This window comes from Callithrix jacchus, chromosome 2 (assembly GCF_049354715.1).
Source record: "Callithrix jacchus isolate 240 chromosome 2, calJac240_pri, whole genome shotgun sequence".
NCBI classification, from domain to species: domain Eukaryota; kingdom Metazoa; phylum Chordata; class Mammalia; order Primates; family Cebidae; genus Callithrix; species Callithrix jacchus.
This window is the reverse complement of record NC_133503.1, coordinates 21,898,744-21,925,989: the sequence shown is the minus strand read 5'-3', so window position 1 is coordinate 21,925,989 and position 27,246 is coordinate 21,898,744. Positions and strand designations below refer to the sequence as shown.

Genomic DNA, 27,246 nt, shown 5'->3' with positions numbered 1-27,246 from the left:
TTTCCTGTCTCTCTTCCTGTCTTTTCTTTCTTCTCTTCTTTCATTTTCTTCTCTCCTTTCTTTTCCCACCTTCCCTTAATTCCTCCCTCAATCTCTTCCTGCCTTCCTGTCGCCTTCCCTTCTTTCCTTTCTCCTTCAGCTCCTCTTTCTCTTTTCCTTACCTCTCTGTCTCTCCTGTTTTTTCTCGTCCCATTTCTCCCCTGAGTCTTCTCTTATTTCTGCTAGCTGGTTCTCCTTCCCTCCCTCTCTGTCTTTCAGTTATTCTCAGTCTACCGGTAGAATAGCAACTCCCAACTTTAATTCTGACATCTCCTAAAAGTCTTCTCCACCTCCTGTCCCATGTCACCGTGTCCCCTTCCAGCTGCTCTCCCACTCGCAGCTCCCTAGACACTGGACTGTGTGGCCTGGAGGCATTGCCCTTGGAGGTTGACCTGAGGGAACTTTCCTGGGCACACCCAAGGCCCTTTCCCAGGCTCCTGGTCCCAAGTGAAAACTGGCCTTTTTCCCCCACTTAAGCCACCAGCTGAACTTGGGACAGTGGGCGACCTGGTGGCCCCAGGCACCATCGGACGCAGAGTGCGGAAGGGGAAGAAGGAAGATGACTAATTACATCATCTCCAGCTTCCCTGGGCTGGGGACAAGCGTCCCCAAAACTGTTCCCATCCCAACTAAGTATTAGGATGGGGGTGGTTGATAGTGAGAGTGAATTGGGTAACTGGGCTGGAAGTGAAAGTGTGTGCACGGGGCGCTCGTGTGTGTTCATGTATGTGTGTGTGTGTGCCTGTGAGCGCTTGTGTTGGGCAGGTCCGGCTGTCAGCGGCCGCCTGGCGCCCCAGGCGCTCCAGCCTCCCGTCGCCGGCCGGCGCACTGAGCCAGCAGCCCCGGCCTTTAGGATTTCTGGAATGAATGTGACGATTTATGCAGAATAGCGAAACTTTGTTAGGACAGGTCTTTAAGAAAACCTGTCCACCCCTGTTCCCTTTTTCACAGAGACCACCGGCGACAGTTCTGAGCCCCGCCCTCGGACCCTTCTCCACATGCTTTTTGGTAGTGGGGGGATGTGGCTTCCCAAGGCCGGGCACGCGTAGTTGGCAGGAGCGCACCGGGTTCCTGAAGGGTGGCTGCTGCGGCGACATACCGAGCGTGTTTTCCATCCATTCACACCCGCCCTAGTAGCTGAGATGTGAGATTTGAGGGGTGCCGGGAACAAAGTTATGAACTGTAGGTTCTAGTCCACGAAGGTGGGTTCCCTTCATCCACCACCACCTTTCTTCCTCCCCACGCAGCGCGCGTCAGGTAGGAGTGAATGCTTATACCTTTCACCTCGCGCGCAAAACCCAAACAAAACTTTCACACCTCTTCAGTGAGTTCTGAGGACGCACCCGTCCTTGGCGGAGAGGACGAGGACATGAGGGGACATGTGTGTCCCGTCGTCGACTGGGTCCGTGTAGCCTGAAGGGGTGTGAAGAGCGCCCACTGGATGTTTTAGGGGAACAGGAGGTGGTGTTTGAGGGTTCGAGAGTGTGTACAGGGCGACAAGGTGCGCGGGTCAGCGTCCGGTTTAGCCATCTAACTCTGCGTCTTTGGCCGCAGCGGGGTGGGGCTGGCCCGGGCTCACTTTGAGAAGCAGCCGCCTTCCAATCTGCGGAAATCCAACTTCTTCCACTTCGTCCTGGCCCTCTACGACAGACAGGGCCAGCCCGTGGAGATCGAGAGGACAGCGTTTGTGGGGTTCGTGGAGAAGGAAAAAGTAAGTGGGCGCAGCGCTGTCGCCCTCATCCCCGGCTCGGCTCCGGAGCAGGCCCAGGAGCCTTGGGCGGCGCGCCCTTCCTTGAGTGCAAAGCATCCATAACACACTTCTGTGCAGGGGTCCCCCAAGCCACTTCCCATCACGGACGAACCCATGGTCCCGGTCCACTGGCTCCTGCTCCAAAAAAGTTCGCACTGAGGCCCCAGAGCTGGAGAGAGGCGCTCAATCCACAGCCTCGGGCACCCGGGATGAACCCACCCTCCACTAGCAGACCGCGCGCTGCCTGCCTCTGGCGGCCGGGCACTAGCCCCCAGGTCCTGGGAAGAGGATAGCCTAAATGCGCCCCACAGAATTTTCTGTTGGGAGAGAGGGAGCAGTCAGGAACGGGGGTCGGAGGAGGGATCACAGTTGGCCGCAATTTCTGCTGCTACTGGAGCTGGCTGGCTGGCCAGCGGGGGTCCCGGCTTGGGGCAAGTTGCCTGGAAAGTTGGTCCACTCGCTCACGCAGACCTCTCTCCTGCATCTCTTGTGTCTTTGCGTCCTGATGCAACCCAGGAAGCCAACAGCGAAAAGACCAATAACGGAATTCACTACCGGCTTCAGCTTCTCTACAGCAATGGTGAGGCCCGGGTTGGGTCTGTGCCCTCACCCTGGGGCTCCGGGTCCGGGCAGGGGGCGCAGGGAGCTCCAGGTGGACGAAATCCTCCAGCGAAGGGCAGTCGTTTGCCTTCTCCCAGGTGAACCAGCCTCTCCTAAATTTCGCCCTAGGAGGTTTCACCTGAGGAGGCTCCGCGTGGCCCAAGTCTTAATCGATCCTGCGTTTACCTGCGGCCAGGTGTAATGCCTCAGCCCTCCCCGAGCCACTTTGATTCTTCCTCCCTTTCCTGAGGCCTGTTTCTTTGGCTTGGCCCGGGCTCCAGGCCCAAGGCCCCTTGGGCTTAGGGGCTAGGATTTTTCATGGCCTTGAAGGCTGCAGGCAAGAGCAGAGGGACTCTTGCATGGGAAGTGAGAATAGACAAGTTGGGGTACCGTTATCCCAGTCCCAGCTGCAGAGCTTGGAGTCTGGCTTCCAGGACCGCTAAGGCTAGGCCAGCAGCTCCTCTCTGGACACTGGGGAAGGGAGATCCTGGCTGTATTTCCCAGGACAGGGGGAGTTCCAATTAACTTCGGAGCCCCTTTTGTGATATGTGTTGAGGGAGTGTTGTTGTTGTTGTTATTTTTTGTTGTTTAGTTATTGTCTACCCACCCTCCATCGCCTCTCACTTAATTCTCCTCCCTTCCCCCATTTCCAACCCTAGGGATAAGGACGGAGCAGGATTTCTACGTGCGCCTCATTGACTCCATGACAAAACAAGTAAGTTTCTTGCTTTTGGGCCACCGGGGTCTCTAGGTCACCAAATTCAGGGGAGTCAAGAAGCTAGTTGCTCCACAGCACGAGGGCTGGGACACTAACTTTAAAAGCCAGCGGGCAGCTCAGACTGTACTCTCCTCGCCTTCCAGTGTCCATTCATGCACTTGCACCGCCGCGTGGGGATGAGGGCTCGACGGCGCCGTTCCTCCAAGGGAACTCGGGCCTTGTGAATTAAGACTGCAGGGTGCTGAGTGGCGAGAATAAGGGCTGAACTTCCTCTGACCCAGCCAGGGAGTCCCAAAGGGCGCAAAACGTGCCCAGGGACCCTGGCGTGGAGTGGGCTGAACCTCTGAAACCCAAGCTAGCTAGCCCTCCCCGGGAGGCAGAGGGGCGAGGGGCTGCGGGGGCGGAGAAGGGGTGGGAGAAGCAGCTTCCCCAGGAACGATGAGATGGGCTGAGAGCGCTGATGACCATTCTGCAGATTTGTTTTCAAAGGGACTGATGGTGAAGGTAGTGTTGAAAGAGGGAGCGACAATTGTTAGAGGATATTTTGCAAAAACCCTCCTGCTTTTGCCTCCAAGTCTGGCAGGAAGCCAGGCAGCATGAGTGAGCTTGTGGTCTTAAAGGTACATAGACGGCATTTTCTTAAGCTCCCAACACGCGGGTGTCAAGCAGTATACATTAAGGTTGAGTTATGGTTTAAAAGATACAATTATGAGCCGAGTCAGAAAAGAGGCCTGACGTTTTAATGAGGCACAGGAGCTTTTCCCCCTTCTTCTTAATTTTAAGAAAAAGTTTAGTTTCAGAATTAAGTAGCTGGTTAGGTAGTTGGAGGAGTTAGTAACAGAAAAAAGAAGACAGCTTTATTGGGTGGGGGAAAGAAATAAGAACAAAGAGAAAAGTTATCCATTGTATGCTAACCAGCAATTTAGCAAGAGGATTAAAATGTATTTGATTGTGATTTTAGAATATTTTCTTTAAATTGAGAACAATGATCTTCTTTCATAGATACTGGCTAAGAAAGTTTCAAATAGGGTATATATGCATATTTAAAAATTATTTTTGTATATGCCATGGCTGAATATGTTGTAGAAAAGACACATTAATGAACACATTAATGTTGGGTGTTTAAAAAAATCTAATCTTCAAGAATCAATTTAATAACAGCTATTTTTTTGATGATCATTTTCATATTTCAATGTGACCCAAGTAGAAAACAAGAATATGAAATCTATATTTAAAAACAAAAGTAATTATTGATTGAAATCTATTTCATGCCATTTGCCTAAAATATTTGGCTTTCTTAAAAATCTGTTTATTTTTCACTGGACTGCTCAGAGTAAATCCCCATTAATACTTTGGTCCTGGTTTTATTTTCTTTAATGGATTTAATCATTACATAGGATAATTCCCTTTCATTTGGACACTGTATATATATATATTTTTTACCTGCTAAGGCAGAAACACAAAAGCCTGATTTTTAATAACTTTCTTTTGTGATGTCAAAATAAAAATGTCTTAAGAGAAGTTTTGTTTTCAAAAATTGTCTTTGATACCCTGGATATCCTTTCCTGCCATTCTCATTACAGGAAAAAAAAAGTTGGGAGGGAGAAGGAGAAAGTAGGAACTCTAAGACATATTCCATATGTATTTATTAGGATTTACTTTCTAAAAGATAAAAGGCACACATACACAAATCAGTATATAAGGCCTATCTGCTTATGTAACATTGACCACTGAAATATTAAATTATAGGCAGCACTGTGAAATGAACAATTTTAAGCAGCACAGAATTAAGGCATGTTTGAAGTGATTAATCTCTTTCCGATTTAAACTTCCTCAAAATTTTTATTTTAGGTCTCTCTAGTCAAAAAGTGCCACTACTAATTGATTTTCCCATTACAAAATGAACTGACTTTATACTCATATAAAAATGGGGGGAGAATCATCTTTTGATTTTTATAAAGCAATACATCAAATATCATTTTACTAACAAGGTCATAGAGCTTAAGAAAAACTGCAGCTTAAGGCATTCTTTGACCACTTGGTGTCATAAATTCTATCAGGAAAAAGGGAGGAAGGGAGAGAGAGAGAGAGAGAGACAGAGAGGAACAAGAACAAGATTAGTTTTATTTTCGATAATAGCACTTATGAAAAAGTCATTTGCCATAATATGACACCTCATAATAGTCAAAATTATAAATGCATGCAATTATATATTTTGGTGGGGAGTGGCCTGAGGAAAGCTTTAATAATTATCTAAGTCTAAAGAATGTCAGGAAAAGGAATATTTCAAGGCATACCTGTGTGCTTTCATAATAATTGTTTAAACAACCACCTCTCTGTAGCTTTCACTTTGAAAGGCAGTTTCTGCTCATTATCCAATTCCTTGTTCTTTGATTATGTGCTGTAAGAGTTTTGGAAGTAGGTTAGCTTCTTATGTACCGGGTTAATACAAGGGTCTCCAAAGAGCAGATAGATCGGCATGAAGATGGCTAACTTTCCCTAGGTGTGACATAAAAATAATTTATATTTAGCCTTAATGAGTAAAACAGTGAATCTTCACTAGCTTAAAATTATTCTATCATAATCAAATACCAAGTCTGATTTAAAATTTCTTGAACCTTTTAGTTTAATATACAGTGGCTCCTGAAATCAGATATGTCTTGATATAAACTGATTGATTAAATGTTTAGATTTTTTTTTCCTGTGAGAATCCAGCTCAAAATAACGATGGATTTTGATAGTGTTGTAGAGTATAGAGTGACATACTTTCGATGTGATAAGTTCTAATAACATCATCAATTGTGGAAGGAATACCGAGTCACTGCTGAAGTGTGTTCTCTTAGCTTCATGTTCATTATAACATTTTTCCTATCAGAGACACACCTTTATGGGAGTGATATCATATCCTTGACTAGAAAGTGGGGTTAAAGCTAAAAAGGAATTTTGAGCAAGCAAAAATCAAAACTATTTGTTCATTCTGCATTTCCATAGACTGTTCTTGATTTTGGGTGGAATTAGCAGCATTGAGATAAAAAAGAAATGTACTCAATCAACCAAGATGTATTGGTATGACACAGTATTTCACACCTTTTCACAGTGTCTCTTTAGACTATTTTGGGTAACGACTCTTAATTTTTGGACTCTACCAGGAAAGATGAAGCTTCATTAGAAATGAATATATAAGAATCTGAGATCTCTTGTCTCTATGCCTTCACTGTAAAACACACAGGATATAATCTTTTAAAAATTCATCCACCAACTAGAAAATAAGAGGCTTGCTTTTGGGAAGGGTTATTCAAAACCAAGTTTAGCTGGACTAAAAATAGTTTGTTTTCATGTCATTACTGTTTTTGGTATTCCATTAGTGAGCATGCAAAATGCCCTGTAGAATCCAGAAGTTTATGGCTACTACATCCAGAAACAACATCTACTGCAGGAGCTCAAATGAACCCAGTGGGGGAGTTCTGAGGTTTAGTGGGCATCCTTTCAGATTTTCATGTAGTGTTTGAAATATGATTACATTCTGTGATTGCTTAGTGAGTTATTTATCTGTAAATAGTTTTTAAAGTTTAGCTTCTCTCCCCTCTTATCATCTTGCTTTAAAAGAGCGGTATTTTATAATTAAAAAAAAATACCAAATTGTATAAAGTTATTAAAACAAAACCCTCTCTTCCCCTAAACAAAAGCTTTTTTGACAAGTGAAAATCATAGTCACATAATCCTTGTATGTATGGATTTGAAGGTAGGTGATGTAGTGAGGGACTGAAAAGGGTCCCAGTACAGTGGGGGTTCCAAGGCATAATCATCAGAAATGCTCTCAGGTTTCTCTTCCCAGCTAGACTTCTTTATATATTTGTTTTGATCTTCCCGGTACTTTAAGTTATTGATGTAAGTGTATTTTTTTCCTATTGATTGTTTCATTATACCCTGCCATGGCTACATAGATTTGATTAACAACCCTTTCAGTTCATGGTTCTTCATTGGTAGAAAAACACATTTTCAGTATATCAGTAAGTTCCCAAGGAATTCACTAGGCCAGCAAAGAGGTTCTTTCATATATTTGGGGAAATAAACAAACAAAAAAGGGCACAGCAAGTTTATAGTCAGAGGCCATATTTCAGCAGCTTTCGCTCTCCTTTGGTAATATGTCAAAAATGCAGGTGATTTGAATTTCCTTGCACATAGAGGAATGAAGAAGTTTGGAATTTTTATGCATGATCAGGACCTGTGTTTGGGAAAATGTAAACTCATCACAGTGGAAAATGTGTTGTTTGGAGTCTGGGGGTGAAAACAAAGCTGATGGTTTTGGAGAGATTGCCGGAGCCAGATGGCCTAGTACTTCCCCAGTCTGGCGGGCCAACTGCTCCCTCCTGGATAATATACAGCCATTTGTTCGGGGATATTTACGCTAGAGCTGTTTCCATGTGAATGTTTGAACAGCATTAAAAACGAACATATTAGTAGAGATGCATTTATTGAACTCGTATGACTGCACAGATAGCCTGTTCTCTGTGTCTTATATTGCTGAGACCAATGAAGGAGTGTTTGGACATTGGTGAATTGTCTACATAGTTGTTGAGTAAGAATGATCTGGTCTTAGTGAGCAATTAAAATACATCAATGTTTGGAATCAAACTAATGGAAATAATGTTAGTACACTATGTTGAAGCTCTGTTGTAAGAATTAAATAACTTCATACACGTTAAGGACTTTGAACAGCGACTGGAACAAATTAAGTGCTTAATAAATTAGATGCTTTTATTGTTATTATTATTATTGCCCCGTTGGGTTGACAAAACCAATTGTATTTACTAATATAGTTGTAAATGTAGTGACCATAGGAGTGAAATATCTTTTATTTGTGCTAGAAAAAGAAATGCAATATGGGATTGTTAGAGTGGTTTAGTTTTTTTATGGTATTTGAATAATATAAGGGGTTTTAGCTTGTTGAGACATAAAAGATGCATTCTAAAGCTCACTGCTTTTGGTATACATTCTGTTTTTATTCAAGGCTGTGATGTAACTGAACAGCATGCTGAATATGATATCATTCCTTTGCAACTTTCCTAATTCACTTCTGAAAACGGGCCTGCTTAGCTGCTGAGCTGAAATTACATCTTTGTAATTTGTTCACCAGTAGCCAAGCTGCTAATTGAAGCAAAATTATTTTTTATTTTATTCCACTACTAATGTTAGATTGCTGTTTGACACAATTGTTTATGAAATGTCAGATTTGTAGTGTTTTCTTTGGCATGGTTTAATTTTTAACTAGTACGCCTTCACCTACTGGAAATTTCTAGGACCAGATTAGCTAGCACTTTTTTTTTAAATGACAAGCAGTAGAACTTGGTGGTTGAATGTAATGATTATTATTATAGTGTGTTGATATTGTAGGTGTGCATATCATTTTTTGATTAGCTCAATTCTGGGTAATTTGCTGCCAAAGGCTTGTTGACAGTTTGCATTCAGAGGACATTTCACTTTTGGTTAAAGAAGGTATTTGTACATCCATGAACTTATTCTCTTAGGTGACAAAGTAAGTTTGGCTGTTTATTTTGTAAGGAGAAAAAAGAGTAACATATTTTCAAAGTACTGTTTTGATTTAAATAGAAAATTAGAAGTCTTTGGTAGTTACTGATACCCTTTCTTTTTCTTCCGTCCAACCCTTCCTTACTTCCTTTCTTTTTCTTAATTTCTTTTCCTTCCTTCCTTCCTCCCTCCCTCCTTCCTTCCTTTCTTTTCTTTCTTTCTCCCATTCTTTCTTTTCTTTTTCCTCCTCTTCTTCTTCATCAACTAATGATGATAAGTTTCCTTCTGTTTGGTTATAAATCAAGAAAGACTCCCAATGAGAATATTTTGTTTCTAAGACCCTTTGGATTTTTCTGAACCAAAATCAAAAGTATTCTCTTCACTGCCTTTATTTTGGCATGGAACACAAAGAGTTAAAACTATTAGAAAAGTAAATACAGAAAAACCATGTTCAATTTTCTGTATTTCCTTTGGCATCCTATTGAAGTGATATCCTGGTGTGTATTCACTGTGTATTTTCGTTTTACTTTGTGGTCTTTACCCATAGTAAGTTTCAATTAACTTTTAAGACCTAGTGGTATTTAAGAAAAACTAGAATGAACTGTGCTTCACCATATGCCTTCTAAAACAGGGGCAGCTGAGGCAGGTTTTGTATAGTGATGATTGGTTGATTTTCAAAGATGTTACAGGTTACTTTTTAATTGAGCATTTGGAATTAAAGATTTTTTTTTCATTAACAGTAAAATATCCAGAGCTGTTTTTGCATGAGAATATGAAAGTTTAACAATTTTGATGTTTTCTTCTTCTTTTAGTTAATTATTTTAAATATCCTTTAAAAGCCCATTAGTCTGAAGTGAAGAGAGTATTAAAAATAATATGAGAGATTTTCTTTCTACTTATTAGAGTATGACAGTAGAAAAGGGAGGCTAGTATAAAATAAAATAAATCTGTTTTATAAAAACAAAAATAAATCTGTTCCAAAGATAGCCACTTTTGACAGCTTGTTTGTCAATTTCACCAGGTTTTAAAAGTTGAGATGAGCTTAATACTGTTTACTATTTAACTTTTCCTCTTATACAAGCATTCCTGTCACCTTAAGGGATTTATTTGCCATTGGCAGGATTCATTTAAACATTGTTTTCTACTTGATATTGCATTTTTGTTTCTTAGGTTACAAACTTCCAACTTGATTCACTATCAATTGATTTACTTAAATAATGTATTTTATATGATTTTTTTTTCTCGCCTTCCCAGCTATATAGCAGGCCTCCTACCCTCACTTCTGATAAACACATTGATTTATTTAAACCAGTGTTGTCTTTGTCCCTCTCATAACAGACAACCTTCCTCACAGTGAACAGACGCATGATTTACTATGGAGGATGAAAATAAGCCTTCTTCTTGGTGTTCCATTGTCTGGGCCCTAAACCAGCTGTCTATTAAAATGGTTTCACTTAAAATAGCCAATGCTGTTTATATGCTTCTGTGATCTCCCAGCTGATCCAACCCCAACCAGCTTTACTCATACACCACAGAGGCACATATTTAAATTAGGAAGAAAAGCAGAAACTTCTCCTGAAGTTGGTGTTAGTAGGATCCCTGTCTTTTGAGGCTTAAAGTCTGGGTTTGCTGAACTGTGGAGCAGTCTTGATGTATATGCTGAATGTAGATGGTAAAATTGATGTAGGGCTATCAGTAGGGTGTGCTAGCTGCAGGACAGCTTGATGGCATTTTGAAATCTTTCTTATTGTTGCCACTCTGCATTAGACACATTCATCAAAATAAATTTATTATGTATTTCTAAACTCGATCCCATCAGGATGTTGATTTCTGTGCCCATACCTTCTATATGATACCTGTGTGTGTGCATGCGTGTGTGTGTGTGCCTGTGTGTGTGTGTTTAACAATACTTTTCAGTAACAAAAACTGCTTTGGTGAGGTTAGAGGTGGATCTGTTTTTGACTGAATTCCACTCTAGAGCTAACCTCATTACACTGAGTTTCTCGTTTAGTTACAGGATTTTAGTCCTACTCCATGGTGGATTTTTCACTTGCTTTTATTTCAGAAGTCACAGAAGCAGCACTTCTTTCTCTGCCTTTATGTGCTGAAAAATATTGTTCTATAGAGGCCCCAAGGAGAGGGAGAGAAGAAAATTCATGCTTTAACCCCTCCCTAGAGTTCCTAATTATTTCTGAGCAAATCCAAACTGATGGTTTCATTTTTCTGTGCTTGATTTGGAGAAAGATTCTGTTTGACTCAGCTGCTGAAAGCATAGTGGCAGTGTGGTATTTGGTAAAGAGATATATCATGGACACTCAGGGCCTTAAATAACTGATGTTCAGTCACCAAAGAAATGACATGGGATTTCTGGAAGTCTGTGTTATCTGCCCTTTGGGGGAGTCATGAGTGTATTTGCATTGTAGCATTGCATCCATTGAATATCATCTTGGGCCCACTAATTTCAGTGGAACCAGCAGTCTTAGTAAAAATAATATTTGTATCATCTAGAAAGAATTGAAATGAGAAGATCTGATGTAACTGATAAATCCCCCTGCCTCTGAAAACACAAGCTTTTTTTTTTTTTAAATAATATAGTAGGAAAAACCCCATCAATATCTGTGAATTTATTTACCAAGTTACTTGTTTTAGTTTAACATGATAGATATATTATTTTTTAGAGAGTAGTAGAACCAAAACATGACAAATATTAGAGCTGAAACAGATTATCATGAGTATTTACAGAACACACAAACCATGTAGTGCTAATAGGATTTAGAAGAAATGCATCATTAGAGTTTTTTAGCATCATGTATGAGATCTAATGAGTAATTTACTGTGTTTTTAAAAAAAAATTTCAGCAGTGATTGCAGGAAATAAAGCAGGCAGATATAATTTTTGGTTTTTAAAACATTGTTAATGTATTTTCTTGAGTAGTGCAAGTGCTTAGGAATTTGAAAAGGTCTTTTAAGAATACAGAAAAGAATCATCAATGCATGCTGAAACTAGTGGATGAAAATTTGACACATAATAAGATATTAACACAATCTATATTACCTCTGCAGAAGATAGCTATGAATTACATAGGGTAAAGTAATAACGACTGTGGAAAACCTGGCTGATGATCTCCGGTGGATAGCAGGCACTACCTTAACCAAATGGTCAGAATTAATATTGCCAATAGTCGAAGTAGTCAACAACATGATTTGATATGCTGGGAGGAACTCAAAATCACCTCTGTGGTATCTCTGCCCTGAAGTACGTAACTTTAATCCAAGCCTGAGGACACTCAGGCAAACCCAAATTGAGGGATGTTCTACAAAACAACTGGCTTGTAGTCTTAACAAATGTCAATGTCATGAAATATAAAGACTCAGAAATGTTTCATATTAAAGGAGACATGACAACTGAATGCAGAATTGGATTTTCTTTTGCTGTGAAGGACATTATTGGGTAACTGGTCTACGGTCTGTAGATTAGATTATTGTATCAATAATTATTTTCTGATTTAGATAACTACTGTAGTTATGTAAGAGAATTCCTTGTTTTGAGGACATACAGGCTGAAGTATTTAGGGCATGTCTACAATTTACTTAATAAATGATTTGTAAAAAATACAGAGTAAAGAATAAAGCAAATTTAATAAAATATAAACATTTGGGTAATCTGGTAAAATCTGGCTGAAGAGTATCTTGGAATTCTTTATGTATTCTTGAAAGTTTTCTGTAAGTCTACACGTATGTCAAAGTAAAAACATTTTTAGACACAAGGTATTATAGGCTAGCCATAAAAAGTGTTTTCGATGGGCCGGTGGTAGAGAATTATTTTCTCCTCATACAAGTGCCTTTTCTCATGTTTTATTTTATTGCATTATTTGTTTTGTAACGGGGTCAGATACCATAGCCACAGTACTCTCTGAGGATCTATACACACTGGGACTTAAGTTATACTCACCATTTACAGGTTCTGAAAGTCTCAGGTTCAAAAGCAAAGCACATTAGAGCCAACTACAAGTTAGCGTTGTAGCATCTCTGTATAAAACTAACTTGTAATTGGCTATGCAAAGATAGTCTCTGACCAATTTAAGTAGTTTTGTCAACAAGAAATTGAGGGTTATAGGAATGTGTGAAAATAATTTTATTAACAATTTGAAGCCGTGTGATATTGGTATTATGCAGTGATACAGTGTTAAATTAGCGAAATGTAGCTCAGTGCAGAGCCCTGCTCTGCTAATAGCTGTGTGTATTGCTTTGGTCCAGGTATTAACATGCAGATACACAAAAACTGAGGTCCCAGGAAACCTTCTTGGTGTCCTTAAGTAAAATATTTGTTTTACAAGCACATTAGAAAAAATAGAAAAAACCATTTGGGTTGGCGAGGTGGTTTGGGACTCCAGATTTTGAGAATCAGATGTAACTCTTCTGACTTTAGGGAGATAACTCTATGGCTTAAACCCCCACACACAGCATATGCCAGCAAGTACTCTTGTTTGGGTGGGTGTACACCTGTGAGAGCACATGTTCTCAGCCCGGTGATGGGAAGAGGGATTTTCCCTGATTGATGAATCACTGCAAACCTGACACAGTTAGTGAATGGCGCCTTAGTTCACCCACACGTGTTTTCTAGTACTACCACCAAAGACTAAATGTCGAGCATCGAGGTAGTAAACTGAGGAGGCAAATACGTATCATTTAAAAATCGAGTCCAAATGCTTTTCTATATTTTCGTTAAATAGTGTCTCAGTCTGCTAAGCCGTCTGGGTTTTCCCTCCTTATCGATGAGATTTATTTGTATTCTGTATTGAAAGGAGAATTGTGACTGCCTTGCCCATCTCACACTCTGACCCAAAGATGTGCATCATGGCAAGGTGGTTGACAGGCAGGGAGAAATATACCTTGTTCCATGCCTTCCAGGTTAATCCTGAATAACATACCTTCAAACAATCAGCCCAGTGATGTCTTTGGCTCCTCAAAGCTAATTTGGCCTTCAGGAGTGGTGAAGTGGTTAAGAGCTCAATTGTGATCTTTTTTTTTTTTCTGCTACTTGTTTCCATTCTTAGCTAAAATTGTGCTTTTGCTTTCAGGCCATAGTGTATGAAGGCCAAGACAAGAACCCAGAAATGTGCCGAGTTTTGCTCACACATGAGATCATGTGCAGGTAAGAAATATCTTGGTCTCTCCCTTTAATTAGTAAAGAGAAGATAAATTTGCATTTCAAGTCTTGGTGAACTTTGGTCTTTTTTTTGGTAGACATTTATCTTGCTTCTATAGACAATCTAAAAAGAACTCTTAGATGTATTTGGTAGTAAAGTGTCAGGCATCACAGTAGTTCTCAATTATTTATTAGATTTCATCCTGAAAGACATACATTTCCATTTTGATATCACACTGTTAATGGGTACACAGCACTGCCTTCCCCTTCTCTCTTAAAATCAAATAAAGCAATATAACCCTTTTAGTGTTAATATATGCGCTCAACTGCATTGCTAGTAAAATGAGTAAGAGTTCTATTGATGTCAGCAGAGTCTTCTGTTTGGGTAAGACTTGAAAGTTATAGTTCCCCTTTCTAATCCTCCCACTTAAAAATCTGACTGTCCACACTTAAGCATCATTTCTTCTTAAATAGAATGATTGAATGTGGGTTGCGGGTTTTTTCCCCCCTTGCATATGACCTCTTAGTTACCTATATATAACTCTGACAATGTAGCTAATATTTCTCAGATGTAGTGAGGGGAAAAATGAGTCCCTAAACGGTATACAATTCATGTGATCTCCCTCCCCGCCTCATAAGTGTCTTTATTTTTGCCTGTAATCAGACTGCTACATTTGAAAACAGGCAAGTAGACCAAATTAACTTCCATGGCCTCAGCCAGGCTTTCCGCATGTGAGGAGTAGAGCAGGGAACAGCCCTTTAACTTGCATTCTTATTCTGCATAAAATAACACCAGCACTTTGCTCCCAATATATTCTGAATAATTGGATAAAGCATGAAGATGCCACTGTGCATCAGAGAAAGGCTACTAATTGCTTTGTTAACCATGCAGGCTCTTCCTGGCACAATGCTGGCCTGGCTGCTGACTATTACTGGCCAATCCATTTAGGGGCTTCAGCTGCTGCCTCAGCACGGGAGGGCTTTATTCGCTGCTCATGGACTTGTGGGGGAAAGCAATCTTAAAACTCTACAGGTGGAAACAAAAAGGGCTTCATGTGCTTTCTGAGCAAAATCTTGAATACCACCTTCTTATGTGTCTACAATTATGTGTGGATATACAGTTTTCATTTCTTCCCTTTAAAAAAATATCTCTAACATCTTATTCTAAAATATATGAGTTTCACAAGTTTTCATTTCAGTGATTTGTAAAACCTGTTCATTATTATGAAAACAGGTTGTTTTTCTCTAATTTTAAAACGGTAGCAGAACCCCAAAAATATGGCAATAGAATTTCTTTATGAGATATTAGACAAAAATGAATGTTATATTATGCATAACAATTCTGCAATAAAGCTGAGTTGCACCTTTCAGAATTGTGAGTAAAATTCATTTTGAAAAACATTAAAACATGACCTCTTTCTTCTTATAATCTTTTTGACCATAGCTCTGTTTTGGCTTCTTACAATTAGCATGTCGTTAGAGTGAATTTTCCATGTTGTACTACATGTGATTCTAGCAAAATAGGAAACAGACAGGAAGATGGATCTGAACCAATAGGCCATATCATATCTATATTTCATAGATTTGCATCTCATATCTGCACACGTTTAGACTATGCTGGAAATCATTCTATTCTTGAAACACTTGAAGATATACTATGCCTTTCACACACAGCCTACCCTCTATTAATGCAGTTTATATTTTTCTTGTTTTTAAAATTCATTGGTCCAAAGTACTTTATTATGCTGGTTGGTGTGCTTTACTGCTGATGTTCTTTCTGTTTTTCAGAAACATAAAAATAGCAAAAATAAAATTCTCAAGCCACTGAAGGCAAATGATGATGTTTGTACTGCGTGGCTAAGAGGGAAAAGCCATATTCAAAATGTCAACCTGCTAATGTTACAGATTACGGGTTTTTCTGGCTGCCTATAGATGTGTAAGGGGTGCTGTTTGTTTACCAGGCTGCCATGACCCTATTACACAAACCTGTCATCTATTGTGTGGCTAACAGTCTTTTAAATTGCAAATCTGATGCTCTTTAGGGGGCTTTAGGAAAAAAATTCTCACTTTCCACACCATCCTATTTCTCTTGATTTCTTGCCTGTTGTAAGTGGAAGTTGGGATGTGCTGAATTTGCACCAGGGGTGCAAATGCAGGCTCAATTATAAGCATAAAATTAGAGTCTGTTCCCCATTAATCAGGCTGGCTAATTGCTATGCACCACCATTAGCCATATGGTGTGAAAGACAGCTTGCTCTCCCCAAGATGAAATTTCTTCATTGCAGACATGAAATAGTGAGGGCCCTGGATTTTAAAATAGCTTGTTTTAGATATTTAATTTCTAAACAACTTTCTGCAGTGCTTTCTATCAAAGCTAACGGCACAATAAAACTTTGCGTTGATGTCGTGAAAGCTGTATATTTATAGTATGTCGGCTATGGTGAAGGAGACACAGAGAATTTAGATCGACAAGACAAGGCTTGGTATGATTCTTTTTTGTTGCGGGCAAAGGGGAAAAAAAGAGGAAGAAAAAATGAGAAACACCAGAGAACTGTGTGTCAGGTGGTTGCAAATTTTGAAATCCATTGTGTTCTAAAAGGTGACCCCACTGCCTGGGCTGGTGAAGGGACTTGCCGCCATTGGATTATGTTATAATTATTACCACTCAGAGACAAAACCTCTTTGACTTGATGTGGAGCTCATTCTGTGAAATTCTGAGGGAGTCTCTGCCTTTTTGGTAAATTGGAATCTATCATATCAATCATCATTACATTTTGCTATACTCTTAAAATAATGTGGCCCCACACATTTTGTAAAGCATGATTCTAGAAGGGATTTGATTAAAAGGCATCCTGACATCCTGTGTTTAAATGTGGATGGAAAATAGGAACTATGCTTGGTCACTGAAGCCAGAGCTCTGTTTAAAAAGGCACTCTTACCCTCATCAGTGTATGGTCTCTTATAGGACCGTGAGTTCTCAGGGCTCCCTGAAGTTTCTTTTTGTTCCTTTCTCTTTTACTGGTTTGTTCTGATTCCATCCTTCAGATTCCCACTTAGGCATGGCTTCTTCAGGAAAGCATCCCTGGCTCTCAGCCTAAGTCATGTCCCATTGTTACGTTGTCCTGTAAACAGTGGTCCCCTCTTATCCACAGAGGATGTGTTACATGATCCACAGCAGACGCCTGAAACTGCAGACAGTACCAAACCTTACATACGCTATATTTTTTCCTATACATACATGTTTAATTTATAAATTAGACATAAGAGATGAACAACAACTAATAATAAAGTAGAACAATCATAACAACTAACACACTGTATTTAAAGCTATGTGGATGTGATCTGTCTCTCAAAATATTGTACAGAATCCCAGCCCATTGAGGGGGTCATGGTGGGAGGATTGCTTGAGTTCAGGAGTTCAAGACGGGCCTGGGAAACGTAGTGAGACATCCCCCCATCTCTATAAAAATTAGAAGAAGAATTAGCCAGGTATGGTGCTCACCTGTATTTCCAGCTACTCAGGAGGCTGAGGTGGGAGGATCGCTTGAGCCCAGGAGATCCAGGCTGCAGTGAGCTATGATTGCACCACTGCACTCTAGCCTGGTGACAGAGTGAGACCCCATCTCAGAACAACAACAATAAAAATGTAGTATGTAGTACTGGATCACAGGTAACTGAAACCATGGAAAGGAAAACCATGGATTAGGCGGACATGGATGAGCACAGTCTGCTGTGCTTGCCTGTCACAGCACGCAGCACACTTGTAATCTTGTGCCCGCAATCTGTCTTCCTTTGCTGGACTGATTGTTCCTTGAAGGCAGGGAAGTTACTGGGTGTTCCTCTGTCTTCAGTTGTCCTATTTGTGAAGTGAGGGATAATAGCACTTATCTCATAGGGTGGTGGTGAAGATTAAATGCAGTAATCCCTGTAAATGCTTATTGCAGTGCCTTGACACACCGTAAGTACTGGGTGTCTATTTTTATTATTAATAGTAGGAGTATTTGTATTAATAGAAGCAGTAGCAGCAATATTTGCAGTGTGGGGCTAAGGACGTGGTACACAGTTGCTCAGCATGAATGAGGATAAAAGAACATTGAATCAAAGTGAAACATCTACTGAAACATTCATGTACTTTGTCCATTCTAGTTGTGGTGCTTAAGGATATTTTCATTTATTCTTTTAGCACCTACTATGTGCAAAACACTCAAAAATGGAGAGCCAGAGAAGACTGAGTCCTGCAGTAGGGGAGCTTACAGTGTGGCCTGGGAGATGATATCTGTTGGCAGATAATGAGACTGCACTCTAGAAAGGGTTGAATGTGATACGAGGTTGAGGCAAAGCACTATGCCTGTTCAGAGAAGGGAGGGAATATTTGTAGGTGGGTAGCAGGAGTAGGCAGAGGAATTTTAGAGGGTGTCTGAAATGTTTGGGTATGTCTGTTGCAGTCCAGCCAAATTTTTTCTGTGGAGAGTCCTGCAGGTGGTTGGACCTGAGTTCTGATCTGGAAATAAAGTTATGGTTGAAGATAACTGACTTCAGAGGTCTTTTCCCAAGGGTAAGAGTTCAAGCTATGGGCTTCGATGGGATTGACAAGGGAAGGAGAGTAGAAGGAGAAGTCATGGCTATATTCTTGGGGGAATAATTACACTTAGCAAGAAGGCAGGGTGTGTTAGAGAGTTAGGAAAAAGAAGCTTGAGCATACAAAGCATAGAAATAAAAGGAGCCTAGGCACAGTGGCTCATGTCTGTAATCCCAGCATTTTGGGAGGCCAAGGTGGACAGATCACTTGAGGCCAAGAGTTCAAGACCAGTCTGGCCAACATGGTAAAACCCCATCTCTACCAAAAATTACAAAAATTAGCTGGGTGTGGTGGTGTGAACCTGTAGTCCGAGGAACTTGGGAGAGTGAGGCACAAGAATCTCTTGAATCCAGGAGGCAGAGGTTGCAGTGAGAGGAGATTGCACCACTGCACTCCAGCCTGGGGGACTGAGTGAGACTCCACCCCATCTCAAAACAAACAAACAAACAAATAAATAAATGGAGGGCGTTTGAGGAGTCGCATAACAAGTACTAGAGAGATCTAGATGGACGTGAAGGCTGAGAAAGCACCAAAATGGTCACTGGTAAACTTTAAGAGGAGATTCAAGTACACACTGAGGGCCTGGATGCCTGTATTATGTGGTTGAAGTGGCAAGGAGTGGCGGGGACTCTTAAAAGAAGGATGTCGGCAGTGAGGAAACTAACTGGGAGAAAAGAAAGAGTGTCCTTTTAAAATTTTAGACAATGGGAAAACTTGACGATGTTTGCGGACTAAAGGGAAGAATTAACCAGGGAGGAAGGAGTGGCAAATGCAAAACAGAGGAGGAGTCCTTGATGGGGCTTGTCCGGGTAAGGCAGGAGATGGACTTGTGAGCTCAGGAACTCTCCACAGAGAAATTTTGGCTGGACTGCAACCGACATACCCAGACATTTCATACACCCTCTAAAATCCCTCCCCCATTCCTCTGTAACTCAAGTATAGTGTGATGAGGACAGATCACTTACTTTAAGACGTGGGAGAAAGATAGAGGATAGAAAAGTCTATTTATGTAATGGCTTCTTTAAGATCAAGTCATCTTTGTAACTATTAATCAGACTATTCAGATAAATCACAGTTCTCACTCTCTGGCCACGTTAGGGAAATAGATAAGGCATCTTGTTTTTTACTGTAAAGTTTCAAGTTTGAAATGATGCTTTTCTCCAGTTGAGAAAGACCCTACTCACAGGAAATGGTTCCATGTCCCTAAGATGAGGATCTGCTGATCCCATGACTGGGAATATTTAGGTCTTTCTTGCTCTAGTTTATGAAGCTCTAGAAATACGCCACCTGTGTTAGACTGGTAAGAAAGAGATTCGTAAGTTCTCTTTTCTCTGGATGTGCAGAGTTGTTTGGGAGATACACGATCCTGCTGAGGAAAGGGCTGCTGATTTCGGTCCACAGTGTACATACCACACAAGGTGCTGGCTACCCATGCCTGGGACTGGCCACATCGTTCTCCTGTCACTGAGGTTGCAGGTTCAGAAGGGATGCAAACAGTGGCCTGCTTTTAAAATCTTGCCCCGGTGACAAAGCAAATTAGGAAACTCCAAGCCTCGCAAGATGCCAGCGTGAGAGCAAATCCCAAGTCTGTGCCTGGTACAGTGCCCAGCACACATAGTAGGAGCCTAAAAAATAGTGCTTTGAATGGATGAAGGTCCATCAGCCACACAATAATGAGGACCTAATTATCACTGCGATTTCTTTAACGCTGTCGCTTTTCCTGTCAAGTGCTTTTGCATCTGCTTCATCTGAAGAATTGTTTCAGTATGAGCCCTCTTCTGCCTAAAACATAAGTGAATTCATTCTCCTTTCAGCTTTTTCTTCATGGTTAATGCTTCACCAGCGTATAGTGGAGGTTGGTGCCCACTCTTGGTCCTTCTGAGATTAGCAGAAAGAACCACGGGCAGGAAAGAGCATCCTGGGGACAAAGGAGCGGTCCTCGCTCTGCTTGGCTCTAGGAAGCCACAGGCAGCTTGATATCAATTCAGTCTACAAGAAGCCTTTCCTTCCCCCACTTGTGGTTGATTTTTAATTTTTAATACAAAACCATATTGCCATATAAAGCAGAACACTAGGCTGGGCGTGGTGGCTCAAGCCTGTAATCCCACCACTTTGGAAGGCTGAGGTGGGTGAATGGCTTGAGCCCAGGAATTTGAGACCAGCCTTGGCAACATGGTGAGACTCAGTCTCCACAAAAAAATACACAGAATTAGCTGGGAATTGTGGCATGTGCTACTTAAGGGCCTGAGGTGGGAAGATCACTTTAGCCCCAGGAGGTTGAGGCTCCAGTGAGCTGAGCTAAGATTACACGACTGCACCCCAGCCTGGGTGACAGAGTGAGACCCTGTCTTCAAAAAGAAAAAAAGCAAACCACTGCAAAAGCATAAAAATAAAATGCATATCTTCTATTCTTCCCCACTGCCTGTTCCACTCTCTATAGGTTAACTCTTTGAAGTTCCTACATTTAAAAAATATTTCCCGATGGCCTACTATGTGCCAGGCTCAGTTCTAGTTACTGGCGATATAGGGGTGAGAAAAACAGTCTAGGACTGTCTTTGTGGGTCTTATATTCAGATGAGAGAGACAATAAAAGACAAATGAATGTAAAATACAACATGGTGAGTACTATGAAGAAAAGTGAAGCAGGTTAAGGAGCTAGAGTGCTCTGGGCGGTCAGGGAAGGCATTGCTAAAGCCGTGACATCATGCAGAGACTTGAATGAAGCGAGGGAGTGAACCACACTTGTACAAACCCTCTCTTTCCCTCCCTCTCTGCCTTTCACCCTTTCATGCTTTCATTTTTCTCCTAGAAATGGGGTTATCCTCTGCATTGTATTCTGCAGTTAGGTTTTCTCGATTCACAATGTACTGTAGATTTTTTTCCATGAGAGTACATCTAACCCTACCTTCTTTCTTTTTAATGCTGCACAGAATTCCATATATACATGTATGTGTACACACATCTGTGTGTGTGTATATATATGTAGACACACATGTTTATGTGTGCGTGTGTATATATTTAACAAGATCATACTGTAGACACACATCTGTGTGTGTGTGTGTGTGTGTATCTAACAGGATCATACTGTGTAGCAGACACTATTTTGTAGCAAATGTGATTTTGAGGTGCAGAACGGAAGCTGGAATAGCCCATTTCAGGAATAATGACTATGTGACATGGTGATATGATCCAAGAAACAGGAGGCATGTTGGGCTATTTCTCATACTTGGCATCAAGTTTTCTTTATAAGTGGTGAGTAACCTCTAGCCCTTTATTCTTTTTTCTCTACTTTTCTTCATTCTGTCCATTTTATTTCTATTCTTTCTTTCCTTCTACACTTCTGCTCTTTGCACCTGCCTATTTCCCTGGATCCCTTAGAGAGGCGTGCTTCAATTCGTCTGGCTGCTCTCATGGGCATTTTTATTTTTAGATGACGGCCGTGTGTAAGTCAAAGGAAAACCTCAGGCCTGGGGTGGCATGCTTGGGGTGGTGGTTTGTTGTATGGGTTAAAGTGCATCTTCTTTCTATCAACAATGCCTGCCCAGAGGGTCATTTGGCTTCTATTCTTCTGGATTGTATTTGCCCCCCAATATATAACATTCATTCATAAAATTATTCGTTCATTCATTTATTCAATCAATTAATATCTGAGCTTTCGTATTCTACCCCAGGCCTTATGCCACTCATTAGGAAAGTAAAATGGATAGTTTCTTCCTCTACAAAGTCCATGAGTTAAAGGAAGAGAAGAATAGGAAGGTGGAGAAAGGCAGTAACAAACAAAAAGTACACACACATGCATGTAAAAATGTAATTTGCATTGTGTTAAGTGCCTTACAAGGAAAAAAAAGCCAGGAAGAACCTAATTTAAATTAAAGGTCAGATATCAGGCTAAACCTCTCTGGGGAAGGAGCTGTAGGTTGAGCTCTGAGGGTGAGAAAAGGTTGGCTAACTAGAGAAGGTTGGAGAGGCCCACCAGGCAAGAGTTGACCAGGGTCTGGGCCTGAGGTCAGATTGAACAGGGCACATCTGAGAGGGATTGAAATGGTCCAGTGAGGTGAAGGAGCTTGGCAAGTTAAAGAAAGGGGGCAGGAGGTTGGGAGGTGGTCTGGTATCACATCACGTCATGGATCTGTTCTAAGTGCAGTGGGAAGCCGTTATAAGGTCTTGGGCAGTGAGGTGGTCCAGTACCATTGACGTTTGGAAAAGCTCACTCTGGCTCTTGCAGGGGGTCAGAGTGGAGACAGTGAGAACGGTGGGCAGCCACTGCAGAGTCCAAGGACTTGGATGGAGATGGTGTGGTGGGCAAAGAGAGCATCAGATAGGCTTGAGAAACAGACCCTTGTTCATGGTTGTCAGCAAGCAGGTAGGCGGAGTTCCCGGAAGACATTTCTCCCAGGCAGGTCTGTGGGTGCAGCTTGCGTTGCCTACTTGCTGTTTTGAAAAGGAAAAGGAAGGAGAAATAGGTTTTCTTATCTGACAGTTTGCCTCCATGGGTAAAAGAGACATGGGCTCTGTCGATGGGCTGCTTTTGGAGACCTGCTGCTTCTGTAGAGCACAGGGCAGATTTGCTTAGACTTGAAGGAGAAGGGGACTGAAGGACGTAGGTGTGGGGGGTGATAACAACGTTTCACTGTAGCTTTAGTAAGGCCAGTCATGAAACCGAGGCTTTATACCCTTATCGCCTCAAGCCTGTTCCCTGGCATTTAGAGGTGAGTACTATAATTGCTCCATTTTACAGATAAGGAAACTGAGATTCTATGAGGTAGATTACCTTGCTCAAGTTGACACCGGCAGCTCTGTTAAATTTCAGAAACAGTGTTCTTAACCACTATACTATTCTGACAAGCCCGTGAAATGTAGGTGTAGGGGATCGGAGTTCAGGGATGAAGGAGTTACATTTTTCTGTATTTTCTGGCATGCATTTCTTTTTTCTTTTTTTTTTTTTTAGACGGAGTTTCGCTCTTGTTACCCAGGCTGGAGTGCAATGGCGCGATCTCGGCTCACCGCAACCTCCGCCTCCTGGGTTCAGGCAATTCTCCTGCCTCAGCCTCCTGAGTAGCTGGGATTACAGGCACACGCCACCGTGCCCAGCTAATTTTTTGTATCTTTAGTAGAGACAGGGTTTCACCATGTTGAAAATGGACGGTCTCGATCTCTTGGCCTCGTGATCCACCCGCCTCAGCCTCCCAAAGTGCTGGGATTACAGGCTTGAGCCACCGCGCCCGGCCTCTGGCATGCATTTCAACTGCTTGTACTTTCCACTGCTTCAACTACATGCTACTTTATCTGTCTCTTAGGTATTGAGATACTTTGGGTTTTCTATCCCCAAAGTAGTAGTATATAGCAGAACTCAGGCCTGGAGGAAACAGTTCCCTCTGAATCAGAAGGTGAAAGGCTATACGGTGGACAGAGTGGTTTTGGCTGAGGCTTAGACAAAGGAGAGGCAGTTCTTATGCTTACTCTCTGAAGATATGAAAGAAAAACAGAAGTGACACCAAAAGTGGAAACTTATTCTCTTCTCAGAGACACAGTTATGGCAAAAGAGACTTTCCAATTTTGGTGAAGGACTCCCTACACAGAAGTATATTTCTGGGTCCTGAAGACGACTTTCAATATTTGGTTCTCTCCAGCAGCCCTCTAAATTTAGGCTGTATGATTCACTAAGTTGCAAGTGTGCATGTGTGTGTGCCTTTGTGTGTACACGTGTGTGTAAGAGCAAGAAGTGTCTATTTTCCTTGTGGTGCCTGGTGAAATATAACTTTTGGAGGACCTCCCTCCCCATCTACTTCACTGCTTTTATAAGTGTGCCACTGGGGCAAATTCGCACACAAGTTTCAGATGAATCATTTTCTGTTGACCATTGTATTTTCAAAAACATGAAATTTTTACCCGTTAGAAGCATCTCAGTTTTTAAAAAACTGGCAGCCGCAACTAGTGGGTACTTTTCGAGCCCATAGGCTGTTCCTTCTCTAATATAAAGAGCATCCGCTCACGGGGCTATGCGAGCCATTGCCTCCACTGTCCATAATGCCCCCAGAAACCTTAAGAGGTGCCAGGGTAGGCTTTTATAGCCAGAGGAATGTGAATCTCCGCTTTCTTTTATCTTGCCTCTTCCTTGTCTTAATTATTGTGTTTTACCTTTATTCTCATGAAAATGTTTCAAAAGCAAACAGTTCCAGCTGTGGAATTTTTGGAAAGGCTGTGGTTGAAGGAAATGCCGCCCATAAAGGAGAAAAGAGAAGAAAAAGGAATCCATTTAATACAAAATGACTGCAGGGGGAGAAATCACTCATACCTCATTATTGATGCGTTCCACACAATTAGTGTGATCTTGAGGGAAGAACGTTTGAGCCACCCACAACCTCGAATATTCTCATTGGGTAGATGTAATAATAGTGCACTTCACAGTGAACTCTGCCAGCACCGCGGGCAGTGATGGGGAGACCCCGTCTTGGGGCTCTGAGTCTTGTCTCTGGGAGAGCCCCTCTCTCCAGCCTCCTCCTTTGAGCAGAGAGAGGTTAAGCCTGGCCATTAACCCATAGGTGACCCAAATAGAATTTTCTGTCCCAGGGATCCGTTGATTGCCAGGTATGGCTTTGTGGTAATTCTAGCATTTGCAACCCAGCAATTTGAGCCTTCTGTCTGCCTCAGTGATGATTTTACATTGTAATGGTTGTACTAAATCCTTTTGCTTTTGCTCCATAGCCGCTGTTGTGACAAGAAAAGCTGTGGCAACCGAAATGAGACTCCCTCAGATCCAGTGATAATTGACAGGTAGGGACCACTCTTCTTTCACTGGATTCTTATTCCTTATTATAATGAAACACCTGCCCTTGTGCTGCTCATGGGCGAGGGTTAGGAATGCATGTGGCCGAAATTTGCCTTTTGGTCATGACTGACGCTGAGCTGAGCGATTTTGATTCCTGGGAAAGCCATATGGAATGTTCTTTTAGAGGCCTGTTCCTTGTATTGCTCCGGTTTTGGTCTGATTCATGCTCCTAAAGGAATATATTTTTTTCTTTCCTGACTTTCTATGGCTCAATCCTCATGCTGTGCCAGGAAGCTTCAGAAATAAAATAATAATAGTTTGTGATTTATGAAATGTGGTTGGGTGCTTATAAATATTTAACTTTTATTTGAAAAATGTTTGAATCATTATCACTTTTAGCTACAGTAGTTCTGTTGGATGTAATCCATCTACATTTTAAGGTTTTATTTATGCATAAAAGCAGTTTAAAGAGATCTGTGAACCAAGATTTTCTACTGTTATTTGCCGGGTTTGATTGCAGTAGGAGACTGTATTATAAGTTGATTAATTTATCCTGCTTGTCTTAATTATTGTGTTTTTAAACAGATCCATATTACTAATCTGACATGACCAAGTAAATCACTGTAGAACAATAAATCTGTTTTAGTTGTTCAGTGCAGTTTCGAGTCAGTGTGCACGCATTATGCAAAGTCGCATTCCAAATATTCATTTTACATTTTAATTATTGAAATTCATTGTATGGAAACATGTATGATAAACCATTCGTTACATAGCATTACTCATCGAGAGTTAAATGGCCTGGAAGGTTTATAGATACTGTTGATTGTCAGCTAGGAAAAGAGCTAGCATCTTGTACTAGCTGGAAGAAGAGTCTTGCCAGTAAGACTGACTGATCCCTCATTGAGGAAATCAACGGTTGAACAAAAGTCCCTTTTTGGGTTTTAGCAATATTGATTTTTGACAACAACAACAACAAAAGAAAAAAGAATCTGTCTTTCTGCCTTTTTTGGGTTTGTTTTATCATTTTCCAGTTAACAACAACAACAAAAAGCAAGATGTGTGCTTTGCTTCGTCATAATTTATGTCAAAAGATCGATTGTTGATATGGACTTAAGTGAGTCTTCAGGCTTAAACCCAATTGGTTGCCAAGTAGCTTTATAAAGGTTACATTTCAATGAGATATTTTAACTAAATATTTCTCACTAATATTCACTACAATATATCTATTTTTGCTCCATGTAAGAGTACTAGTACATTTGATTCAAAGGTAAAAGATGTGAAAGTTTAACGTATGGTGATGTGTGTGCTACCTATAGAATTAGGACAGCGTGTTTATCTACAAAAGCAGATATACTGTTCATCTAATTGCTTTTTCTGTGACTGAAGATAAAAGTCTCCAAATGAATAAGGTCAAAAGTAAATTTAACCTTTATGCTGGTTTGTTTCATTTAAATGTACCTCTCCAAAATATCATTCGTTATTTTCAGCATTTTTCTTACTCTTTTGTTAAAAAGAAAGTGTACTGATCAAAGGACCAGCCCAAATATTCCCCAGAACTTTGAAACTATAAGCATTTTGTTCTGCCATACAGTTCCTTTTGGTTTAGATGATGACAAGAACCTTACCTTGCCACCCTCAATGAAAACACTTTTTTTTTTGCTTGTGAATGGGTTAAGCTTTTAAGTTCTTCATTTGGTTTTAAGCTGTGACTCTGATATAGAAGGTTGATATGACTGTGGTTTGAATAACATTTGATTTTGACCTGTTCCTGTGGGTTGCGATGGCATAAGAAACTTGACTCAGCAGCGCTGTAATTAGCCCGGCCCCTGTTTTTGAAATAGGATTGTGTTACCTGGATTGCATTAGTGTGGCTTCTATTGTTGCCGCCTTGCATCTGTCCCAGAAGGGTACTTAAAACCTTTTCTTGGCTGGGGTAGTTCAAACAATTTAGGCAAAATAAGTATGCACTTTATGCTGTTGGTGGCTTCAGAGATATTACTCATGACATTTATCCTTTCCATTTTTTTTTTTTTTTTCTCTTTTGGTTTGACAAAGTAGAAAACTGTGTGTAGCCAATCTTGGTCTCTTCAGATAGAGTACTTTAAAAACAGTTG

General features: G+C 41.0%; 1 protein-coding gene across 11 annotated transcripts in view; it reads left to right on the top strand.

Moving 5' to 3' along the window:
• EBF1 (EBF transcription factor 1) overlaps nucleotides 1–27,246 on the top strand; it is a 413,030-nt gene that overhangs the window by 1,509 nt on the left and 384,275 nt on the right. For 8 of the 11 annotated variants that reach the window (XM_008984138.5, XM_035283569.3, XM_008984128.5 and 5 more), the window contains exons 2-6: nucleotides 1,594–1,750; nucleotides 2,306–2,369; nucleotides 3,049–3,104; nucleotides 13,717–13,790; nucleotides 25,069–25,137. In XM_008984138.5, the coding sequence (XP_008982386.1) occupies nucleotides 1,594–1,750; nucleotides 2,306–2,369; nucleotides 3,049–3,104; nucleotides 13,717–13,790; nucleotides 25,069–25,137 (420 nt within the window). Of the gene's footprint in view, nucleotides 1–539; nucleotides 1,297–1,593; nucleotides 1,751–2,305; nucleotides 2,370–3,048; nucleotides 3,105–13,716; nucleotides 13,791–25,068; nucleotides 25,138–27,246 lie in introns of those variants that run through there. The other 3 variants (XM_078358714.1, XM_078358712.1, XM_054249169.2) reach the window with 1 other exon arrangement.